This window comes from Callionymus lyra, chromosome 16 (assembly GCF_982586985.1).
Source record: "Callionymus lyra chromosome 16, fCalLyr1.hap1.1, whole genome shotgun sequence".
NCBI lineage: Eukaryota > Metazoa > Chordata > Actinopteri > Syngnathiformes > Callionymidae > Callionymus > Callionymus lyra.
In genome coordinates this window covers 24420923-24433813 of record NC_141833.1, presented here as the reverse complement: position 1 = coordinate 24433813, position 12891 = coordinate 24420923, and the positions used below count along the sequence as shown (strand labels likewise).

The 12891-nt window shown below is 36.8% G+C and overlaps 1 protein-coding gene across 1 annotated transcript in view; it reads right to left on the bottom strand.

Annotated features, from left to right (window-relative positions):
- The window catches only part of pth1r (parathyroid hormone 1 receptor), a 111476-nt gene that overhangs the window by 59816 nt on the left and 38769 nt on the right, over window positions 1–12891 (bottom strand). The window contains exon 2 of the mRNA XM_087810414.1: window positions 4755–4857. Coding sequence (XP_087666540.1) covers window positions 4755–4857 — 103 coding nt within the window. The remainder of the gene's footprint in view (window positions 1–4754; window positions 4858–12891) is intronic.

The window sequence follows — 12891 nt, the reverse complement described above, 5'->3', positions numbered from 1 at the left end:
AGTATTAACAACACTCTCACACAAGTATTAACAACACTCTCACACAAGTACTAACAACACTCTCACACAAGTATTAAAAACACTCTCACACAAGTACTAACAACACTCTCATACAAGTATTAACAACACTCTCACACAAGTATTAACAACACTCTCATACAAGTATTAACAACACTCTCACACAAGTACTAACAACACTCTCACACAAGTACTAACAACACTCTCACACAAGTATTAACAACACTCTCACACAAGTATTAACAACACTCTCATACAAGTATTAACAACACTCTCACACAAGTACTAACAACACTCTCACACAAGTACTAACAACACTCTCACACAAGTATTAACAACACTCTCACACAAGTATTAACAACACTCTCACACAAGTACTAACAACACTCTCACACAAGTATTAACAACACTCTCACACAAGTATTAACAACACTCTCACACAAGTATTAACAACACTCTCACACAAGTATTAACAACACTCTCACACAAGTACTAACAACACTCTCACACAAGTATTAAAAACACTCTCACACAAGTACTAACAACACTCTCATACAAGTATTAACAACACTCTCACACAAGTATTAACAACACTCTCATACAAGTATTAACAACACTCTCACACAAGTACTAACAACACTCTCACACAAGTACTAACAACACTCTCACATAAGTATTAACAACACTCTCACACAAGTACTAACAACACTCTCACACAAGTATTAACAACACTCTCACACAAGTACTAACAACACTCTCACACAAGTATTAACAACACTCTCACACAAGTATTAACAACACTCTCATACAAGTATTAACAACACTCTCACACAAGTATTAACAACACTCTCACACAAGTATTAACAACACTCTCACACAAGTATTAACAACACTCTCACACAAGTACTAACAACACTCTCACACAAGTATTAACAACACTCTCACACACGTATTAACAACACTCTCACACAAGTACTAACAACACTCTCACACAAGTACTAACAACACTCTCACACAAGTATTAACAACACTCTCACACAAGTACTAACAACACTCTCATACAAGTATTAACAACACTCTCACACAAGTACTAACAACACTCTCACACAAGTACTAACAACACTCTCACACAAGTATTAACAACACTCTCACACAAGTATTAACAACACTCTCACACAAGTATTAACAACACTCTCACACAAGTACTAACAACACTCTCACACAAGTATTAACAACACTCTCACACAAGTATTAACAACACTCTCACACAAGTACTAACAACACTCTCACACAAGTATTAACAACACTCTCACACAAGTATTAACAACACTCTCACACAAGTACTAACAACACTCTCACACAAGTATTAACAACACTCTCACACAAGTATTAACAACACTCTCACACAAGTATTAACAACACTCTCACACAGGGTTCAGACGCGACCACCTCACGAGCGTCTCAACACAAACAACACTCGGAGGTTTGTTTCAGCGACACACACACCGCAGAGACGTGCACACAAACACCGTGCCTTCAACGCAACCGCAGACTCGAACTAGCATCCGTTGTGTGAACAAATACACACTTTGATGATGAAGTTAGTGCCAAATAATCTTCATGATAAAGTTTAATAAGTCAAAGTCAACTGAACTGTGCTGCACTACACAACTACTACACAACTACAACACAACTTCTTGTACGAGTAGACGGTCAAGTCAACTATGGATGCAGTTGATCGATTAAAAACAAATGAACAAAGAAGACAAGTATCAGTTTGTTCATGAGTTTGTAAAAACAGTTGTAGAAAATTTTAAATTTCTTAATATTTGTTTTTTGTTCCGTCAGTTTGTTCATTTGTTCATTTTTTCATTTGTTCATTTGTTCATTTGTACATTTGGTCATTTGTTCATTTGTACATTTGTTTCAAGAACTTTTGTTCTGTTTGTTTGTTCATTTGTTCATTTGTTTCAAGAACTTTTGTTCTGTGAGTTTGTTCATTTGTTCATTTGTTCCAAGAACTTTTGTTCCATCAGTTTGTTCATTTATCCATTTGTTCATTTGTTCATTTGTTCATTTGTTCATTTGTTCATTTGTACATTAGTTAATTTGTTAATTTGTTCATTTGTTCATTTGTTCATTTGTACATTAGTTCATTTGTTCATGTGTTCATTTGTACATTAGTTCATTTGTTCATTTGTTTATTTGTTCATTAGTTCATTAGTTCATTAGTTCATTTGTTCATTTGTTCATTTGATCATTTGTTCATTAGTTCATTAGTTCATTTGTTAATTTATTCATTAGTTCATTAGTTCATCTGTTCATTTGTTCATTTGTTCATTAGTTCATTTGTTCATTTGTACATTAGTTAATTTGTTCATTTGTTCATTTGTTCATTTGTACATTAGTTCATTTGTTCATGTGTTCATTTGTACATTAGTTCATTTGTTCATTTGTTTATTTGTTCATTTGTTCATTAGTTCATTAGTTAATTTGTTCATTTGTTCATTTGATCATTTGTTCATTAGTTCATTAGTTCATTTGTTCATTTGTTCATTAGTTCATTAGTTCATTTGTTAATTTGTTCATTAGTTCATTAGTTCATTTGTTCATTGGTTCATTTGTTCATTTGTTCATTTGTTCATTAGTTCATTAGTTAATTTGTTCATTGGTTCATTTGATCATTAGTTAATTTGTTCATTTGTTCATTTGTTCATTTGTTCATTTGTTCATTAGTTCATTAGTTCATTTGTTCATTGGTTCATTTGTTCATTTGTTCATTTGTTCATTAGTTCATTAGTTAATTTGTTCATTGGTTCATTGGTTCATTGGTTCATTAGTTCATTAGTTAATTTGTTCATTTGTTCATTTGATCATTTGTTCATTAGTTCATTAGTTCATTTGTTCATTTGTTCATTTGTTAATTTATTCATTAGTTCATTAGTTCATTTGTTCATTAGTTCATTAGTTCATTAGTTCATTAGTTCATTTGTTCATTTGTTCATTTGTTCATTAGTTCATTAGTTCATTAGTTAATTTGTTCATTTGTTGATTAGTTCATTAGTTCATTTGTTCATTTGTTCATTTGTTCATTTGTTCATTTGTTCATTAGTTCATTAGTTCATTTGTTCATGTGTTCATTAGTTCATTTGTTCATTTGTTCATTTGTTCATTTGTTCATTTGTTCATTTGTTCATTAGTTCCAGGAAACTTTAATCTTGGTCCAGTTTGTAAATAGTTTTTCTTCTCCAAACATGTTTTTTTCAGTCAAAAATGAAAAAACTCATCAGGTCTTGTTTGGACGTCACAGTGTGTTTTGATGGGGGAGGAAATCAGAGTCTTTCATGTTATCTGTTGTTTGAGGTTCAGTTGACGGTGGACTGTGTGTGTGTGTGTGTGTCTCCATGTTATGAGGGTTCAATTAACGGTGGACTGTGTGTGTGTGAGTGTGTCTGAGTGAGTGTGTGGGTGTGTGAGTGTGTGAGTGTGTGTGAGTGTGTGAGTGTGTGTGTCTGTGTGTCCACGTCAAACGCACACTTGATCAGCAGCAGCAACAAAGCTTCTGATACATTAAACAATTGTGCTGCAGCTCCTCAGGTGCAGAGTCACTGGAGTCACGGATCAGAAGCCATCAAGGGAACTGAGTCGTGTTCACGAGCTCGTCACCGTCCTCATCGTTCTTTTCACTTCACATGGAGCTTTAACTGAGGCAGTGAAAATAACTGATTTCATCAAGTCACACACACACATGTACACACACACACACACACATGTACACACACACACATGTACACACACACACACAAGCACCTACACACACAGGAGCACCTACACACACAGGAGCACCTACACACACACAAGCACCTACACACACACACACACACATGTACACACACACACAAGCACCTACACACACACACACACACATGTACACACACACACACAAGCACCTACACACACAGGAGCACCTACACACACAGGAGCACCTACACACACACAAGCACCTACACACACACACACACACATGTACACACACACACAAGCACCTACACACACACACACACACATGTACACACACACACACAAGCACCTACACACACAGGAGCACCTACACACACAGGAGCACCTACACACACACAAGCACCTACACACACACACACACACATGTACACACACACACAAGCACCTACACACACACACACACACATGTACACACACAAGCACCTACACACACAGGAGCACCTACACACACAGGAGCACCTACACACACACGTGCACCTACACACACACACGAGCACCTACACACACACACGAGCATATACACACAAACGAGCATATACACACACACACACACACACACACACACACACACACACACACACACACACACACACACACACACACACACACACACACACACACAGACCTTCCCGAGCACCTACACACACGAGCATATACACACACACAAGCACCTACACACACAAACGAGCATATACACACACACACATATTTACACACACACACACACATAGACCTTCCCGAGCACCTACACACACACACGAGCATATACACACAAACGAGCATATACACACACACACACACACACGTATATTTATTTTACTTCCAGATGAAAATCTTGATGTATTTTCAGTTATTACTATTATTAGTCACTAACAAGACAACAACATCATGGACGAGGTGAACATGAGTTCAAGCCTCTGACATGTTGGACTCACCAGGGAACTTGTGTTTGGACCTGATGATGTTCTCACACTTCCTCTTGGCCTTGAACAACAGTCCGATCTGCTCCTCCTTGGTCAGGACGTCGTCGGCCTGAACCTGAGAGGAGGAAGAAGAAGAAGAAGAAGAAGAAGAAGAAGAAGAAGAAGAAGAAGAAGAAGAAGAAGAAGAAGAAGAAGAAGAAGAAGAAGAAGAAGAATCAACCAGTGTTTCACGAGGATTCTTCACTTTTCCTGGTGTTTCGAAGCCTTTTCAGCCTCAGCGACATCTTGAAAGGTCACCGTTTAACTTGTCAGAGCGAGAGCAGCAGGAGGTCTGGATGAAGGAGGTCCTGATGTCAAACTGTGTCCCATTAACTGGGTTTTTCTGACAACGTTGTTTATTTCTCCAGTAAAAGCGACAGATTGTGTGAAAGTGTTTCTTGAGTTGGTTCAGAAAACCATCAGAAACTATAGATGTTGTTGAAGATCAGCTTCACTGTCAGAGTCTTTGATCGTCTGTGACTCAAGATGAAGCTTTTTCACGAGAAGAATCAAAACATGTCGAGAGAAGATTTAAGATCATTAGCAGAAGATCATGAAGGCTTTGATTCGTTGTTACGGCAGTCAAGGATTTAGTGTTGGATTCTAGTTGAAAATTGTTGGATTCTAGTTGAAAATTGTTGGATTCTAGTTGAAAATTGTTGGATTCTAGTTGAAAATTGTTGGATTTTAGTTGAAAATTGTTGGATTATAGTTGAAAATTGTTGGATTTTAGATGAAAATTGTTGATTATAGTTGAAAATTGTTTGATTATAGTTGAAAATTGTTTGATTATAGTTGAAAATTGTTTGATTCTAGTTGAAAATTGTTGGATTATAGTTGAAAATTGTTGGATTATAGTTGAAAATTGTTGGATTTTAGTTGAAAATTGTTGATTATAGTTGAAAATTGTTTGATTATAGTTGAAAATTGTTTGATTTCAGTTGAAAATTGTTTGATTATAGTTGAAAATTGTTGGATTCTAGTTGAAAATTGTTTGATTATAGTTGAAAATTGTTGGATTCTAGTTGAAAATTGTTGATTATAGTTGAAAATTGTTTGATTTCAGTTGAAAATTGTTTGATTATAGTTGAAAATTGTTTGATTATAGTTGAAAATTGTTTGATTATAGTTGAAAATTGTTTGATTATAGTTGAAAATTGTTTGATTATAGTTGAAAATTGTTTGATTATAGTTGAAAATTGTTTGATTATAGTTGAAAATTGTTTGATTTCAGTTGAAAAACAATGAACATGTTATTATACACGAAGATAAAAAGCTTATATAAAGATCTTTCTTGATCTATTGACGATGATGTCAATCAAACTCCTTCTAATCTGCAGAGACGAAGGTTTCTTTGTCTTTGAACTCATGTCCTGATCGAAGCTCAGAGTCTGGATCAATATTGTGCTGCTGCTCTGGTCACGTCTGCAGAGAACAAACAGACGTTGATGCTTCACTGTCATCAAGCACAGGTGCAACAACATCAACAAGCACAGGTGCAACAACAACAAGCACAGCTAGCATTGATAGCAACTATTGAATATTCCACTGACGTACTTTCAGATCATTCTTACAAATACTGTCTCAACAAAATACTTTCATTGGAGTCTTTAGGAGAAAATTATTTGATAACATTTATAAACGTGTTTGATTTAAGATGATAAATGTTCGAGAAACTGAACAATATTTTTATTAAAAAACAAACCTGGACAAGATACACTTTTGTTTTCTTTCAATGGATAAATAATAATAATAATAATTAATTTCAAAATAAAAGTTGTGACTCATGCCTAGAGGAAGAAAATATCGATGACTGTGTTTCTTTAATTTAAAATTAATATTCATTTAAATGAATTAACATGAAAATATAGACAATGTTTGTGTTGCAACTAAACTTCCGGCCTCTAGATGGCAGCAGTTTTTACGTCCTCCACAGCTAAAGGAAGAATGATGACTGAGGACGAGAGGATACAGTGAGTCCAGCAGCTTTTAAAGCTGATGTTTGGACATATTTTGGTTTGAAAACAAATGAAAGTAGTTATGACTTCAAGAGTCATGTGGTCTGTAAATACTACAACACCAGAGTCAAGTACTGGACAATACTACACATATATACTTGTTACTACACTATCACAACACCAGAGTCAAGTACTGGACAATACTACACATATATACTTGTTACTACACTATCACAACACCAGAGTCAAGTACTGGACAATACTACACATATATACTTGTTACTACACTATCACAACACCAGAGTCAAGTACTGGACAATACTACACATATATACTTGTTACTACACTATCACAACACCAGAGTCAAGTACTGGACAATACTACACATATATACTTGTTACTACACTATCACAACACCAGAGTCAAGTACTGGACAATACTACACATATATACTTGTTACTACACTATCACAACACCAGAGTCAAGTACTGGACAATACTACACATATATACTTGTTACTACACTATCACAACACCAGAGTCAAGTACTGGACAATACTACACATATATACTTGTTACTACACTATCACAACACCAGAGTCAAGTACTGGACAATACTACACATATATACTTGTTACTACACTATCACAACACCAGAGTCAAGTACTGGACAATACTACACATATATACGTGTTACTACACTATCACAACACCAGAGTCAAGTACTGCACAATACTACACATATATCCTTGTTACTACACTATCACAACACCAGAGTCAAGTACTGGACAATACTACACATATATCCTTGTTACTACACTATCACAACACCAGAGTCAAGTACTGGACAATACTACACATATATACTTGTTACTACACTATTACAACACCAGAGTCAAGTACTGGACAATACTACACATATATACTTGTTACTACACTATTACAACACCAGAGTCAAGTACTGGACAATACTACACATATATACTTGTTACTACACTATCACAACACCAGAGTCAAGTACTGGACAATACTACACATATATACTTGTTACTACACTATCACAACACCAGAGTCAAGTACTGGACAATACTACACATATATATGTGTTACTACACTATCACAACACCAGAGTCAAGTATTGGACAATACTACACATATATACTTGTTACTACACTATCACAACACCAGAGTCAAGTACTGGACAATACTACACATATATACTTGTTACTACACTATCACAACACCAGAGTCAAGTACTGGACAATACTACACATATATACTTGTTACTACACTATCACAACACCAGAGTCAAGTACTGGACAATACTACACATATATACTTGTTACTACACTATCACAACACCAGAGTCAAGTACTGGACAATACTACACATATTTACTTGTTACTACACTATCACAACACCAGACTCAAGTACTGGACAATACTACACATATATCCTTGTTACTACACTATCACAAGACCAGAGTCAAGTACTGGACAATACTACACATATATACTTATTACTACACTATCACAACACCAGAGTCAAGTACTGGACAATACTACACATATATACTTGTTACTACACTATCACAACACCAGAGTCAAGTACTGGACAATACTACACATATATACTTGTTACTACACTATCACAACACCAGAGTCAAGTACTGGACAATACTACACATATATACTTGTTACTACACTATCACAACACCAGAGTCAAGTACTCTTCAATACTACACATATATACTTGTTACTACACTATCACAACACCAGAGTCAAGTACTGGACAATACTACACATATATACTTATATACACACACTCACACACACACACACACACACACACACACACACACACACACACACAAACACACTCACACACACACACACACACACACACACACACACACACACACACACACACACACTCACACACACACACACACACACACACACACACACACACACACTCACACACACACACACACACACACACACTCACACACACACACACACACACACACACACACACACACACACACACACACACACACACACACACACACACACACACACACACACACACACACACACACTCACACACACACACACACACTCACACACACACACACACACACACACACACACACACACACATATCATAGCTCCGTCAGTGAAGCTCGACGTTTAAATATTCAGTGACTTCGTGACTCAGAGAAACTTGAATCTTTCAGAACACATTGAGAAACGTCTTCTTTCCAGGCAACCGTTCATCTGACGTCTCCAGGTTCTAGCGAGTGTTTCGACGTTACAGATCCTCGGAATCTGTCCCGCACGCCTCGAGCGGCGCAGACATAGAAGGCTATCATTTACCATTTACAGAGGAGGATTCTGGGTTATAAGTGGCGCCCTCTGATTATTTCTGAAATCTATTCCACCTCCACTGGCCGCGATCCAAACCTCACGAGTAAACACGAGGCTCTCGGGAGAAACATTCTTATTCTTATTGACTGTATCCCGTTTAGGACACAAACCGTGTCCTTGTTCCGCCGTCGGCTGGCGTCCAGAGAGAAAACCAGTCGCTAAAGACGCATGTTTTCGTCGGCGGACATGAGAATACAAGCAACACTTGCATCGACCGCAAGTTCCTATTTCTCTGAGCAAACTGTGGCGCGACGACCTCGACTGAAGCATTTAAGCTAATATTGAGAGACTGGATTTAGCTGAAGATGGTGTTCAGGTCGTGAACAACTGACGTCTCTGTGGCGTGTTTGAGGATCTTTTTGAGTATTTCCTGTCGTACACACTTGTAGTAGTGTTTACGCAAGCGTGTCAATCAAAATACACTATATATACTCAACAGTACTCTTCATTTTGTCAATTCTTTTTTCTTGTTATTTTATTATTATCAGAATCAGTTACGAATGAGATGAGATCCCGGTGATGACTGAGGACGAGAGGATACAACAGAAAAACAAATGAAACTATGCTATCACAACCTCGGAGTCAAGTACTTGACAATACTACACATATATCCTTGTTACTACACTATCACAACCTCAGAGTCAAGTACTTGACAATACTACACATATATCATTGTTACTACACTATCACAACCTCAGAGTCAAGTACTTGACAATACTACACATATATACTTGTTACTACACTATCACAACCTCGGAGTCAAGTACTTGACAATACTACACATAAATCCTTGTTACTACACTATCACAACCTCAGAGTTAAGTACTTGACAATACTACACATATATACTTGTTACTACACTATCACAACACCAGAGTCAAGTACTTGACAATACTACACATATATCATTGTTACTACACTATCACAACCTCAGAGTCAAGTACTTGACAATACTACACATATATCATTGTTACTACACTATCACAACCTCAGAGTCAAGTACTTGACAATACTACACATATATCATTGTTACTACACTATCACAACCTCAGAGTCAAGTACTTGACAATACTACACATATATCATTGTTACTACACTATCACAACCTCAGAGTCAAGTACTTGACAATACTACACATATATACTTGTTACTACACTATCACAACACCAGAGTCAAGTACTGGACAATACTACACATATATACTTGTTACTACACTATCACAACACCAGAGTCAAGTACTGGACAATACTACACATATATACTTGTTACTACACCATCACTGTATATCACAATGTATTGTATCCTAGTATCGTGATACGTGACAACACTCATCTACAGAACAGTATTGTTTGTTTCAGACGAGGAGATCTTCAGGATGAATGTTCCTCTGATGGATCAGGAGGTTTGACTTCATGGTCAGAAGGTCTAGAACATGTTCTTGGATCTCGCTGGTTCTGGACAGTACAGGGTTCGTGGACTCTGTAATAAGCAGCTACCTCCCAAGTTCCTGCGTTTGACTCTTAATCACGTCGGGGGCTTTTCAGGAAATGACTTTGGTCAACCACAAGTTTCTTTGAAAACAGAATAAGTATAAGGCTGTCCACAATCAAGACGCTGGAATAGAAGCAGAAACCCAGTGTCTCCACTGCACACATGCCTGGCGTCTCCACTCACGGCTTTTTTCAACGTTTCTGTCTATAAACATTAGATTTGAGCTCAGAACGTAATTACAACCTTGAGAAACTTCACAGGTTTGTCAAAAATGATCCGTGGTATGTTGTAATAGCTGGAATCTGGCATGTTTCAATGTGAAGTGATATATAGTGATAGTGTAGTAACAAGTATATATGTGTAGTATTGTCCAGTACTTGACTCTGGTGTTGTGATAGTGTAGTAACAAGTATATATGTGTAGTATTGTCCAGTACTTGACTCTGGTGTTGTGATAGTGTAGTAACAAGTATATATGTGTAGTATTGTCCAGTACTTGACTCTGGTGTTGTGATAGTGTAGTAACAAGTATATATGTGTAGTATTGTCCAGTACTTGACTCTGGTGTTGTGATAGTGTAGTAACAAGTATATATGTGTAGTATTGTCCAGTACTTGACTCTGGTGTTGTGATAGTGTAGTAACAAGTATATATGTGTAGTATTGTCCAGTACTTTACTCTGGTGTTGTGATAGTGTAGTAACAAGTATATATGTGTAGTATTGTCCAGTACTTGACTCTGGTGTTGTGATAGTGTAGTAACAAGTATATATGTGTAGTATTGTCCAGTACTTGACTCTGGTGTTGTGATAGTGTAGTAACAAGTATATATGTGTAGTATTGTCCAGTACTTGACTCTGGTGTTGTGATAGTGTAGTAACAAGAATATATGTGTAGTATTGTCCAGTACTTGACTCTGGTGTTGTGATAGTGTAGTAACAAGTATATATGTGTAGTATTGTCCAGTACTTGACTCTGGTGTTGTGATAGTGTAGTAACAAGTATATATGTGTAGTATTGTCCAGTACCTGACTCTGGTGTTGTGATAGTGTAGTAACAAGTATATATGTGTAGTATTGTCCAGTACTTGACTCTGGTGTTGTGATAGTGTAGTAACAAGTATATATGTGTAGTATTGTCCAGTACTTGACTCTGGTGTTGTGATAGTGTAGTAACAAGTATATATGTGTAGTATTGTCCAGTACTTGACTCTGGTGTTGTGATAGTGTAGTAACAAGTATATATGTGTAGTATTGTCCAGTACTTGACTCTGGTGTTGTAGTATTTACAGACCACATGACTCTTGATGAAGTCGTAACTACTTTCATTTGTTTTCAAACCAAAATATGTCCAAACATCAGCTTTGAAAGCTGCTGGACTCACTGTATCCTCTCGTCCTCAGTCATCATTCTTCGGAGGATGTCACGACTGTTGCCATCCGAGGCTTGAAGTTCAATTGCAGCACAAATATTAACCAGCGGTGTGAATATTTGCCAGTAAATCGTGTAAAAGAGATGCTGTTGAATATCGATTTACTATAAAAAAGTGTATCGATTGTTTCTTCAGCAGCCAGAGGTGAGTCGAGAGGCTTCTTCACACCTGCTCAGGTGTTCATGTTCCACCAGTGACCACAAGAATAAGTCCCGGGAACATGTCGTGGAAGAACCAGATCACGTATAGGTTCAGAGTCTGGACCTCCTGCAGTAACACAACTTTATGAGCCAGATAGAAACAACACAATTGATTGTAAACAACAACGACAACTTTAGTTTCATGCATTTTAATGAACTGTTGATTTTCTTGTGTCTCATGAATTCTAAACAGACTTAAGAGAGAAAATAAATTGATTTAATTTATTGATTTAAAACATCGTTAACGGCTGGACGTCCTCCTGCTAATGAGATTACAGTGTGTGTGTGTGTGTGTGTGTGTGTGTGTGTGTGTGTGTGTGTGTGTGTGTGTGTGTGTGTGTGTGTGTGTGTGTGTGTGTGTGTGTGTGTGTGTGATGATACTAGTAATCCATGCTCCTGTGGCACCAAGAGTGGAATAAATGCAGGAATAAAATGAATAAATCTAACAGTAAATCCAACAACAAGACTCAAGATGTTTAACTAAGTTCATCTATGGATGCAAAAGATAAGATAAAAACAAATAAAAATAAAGTAACAAAGCGCTCTGGTAGAAATAAACCTATTTCTAAAAACTAACAAATTGATTTTTCTTCTTACTTTGTTT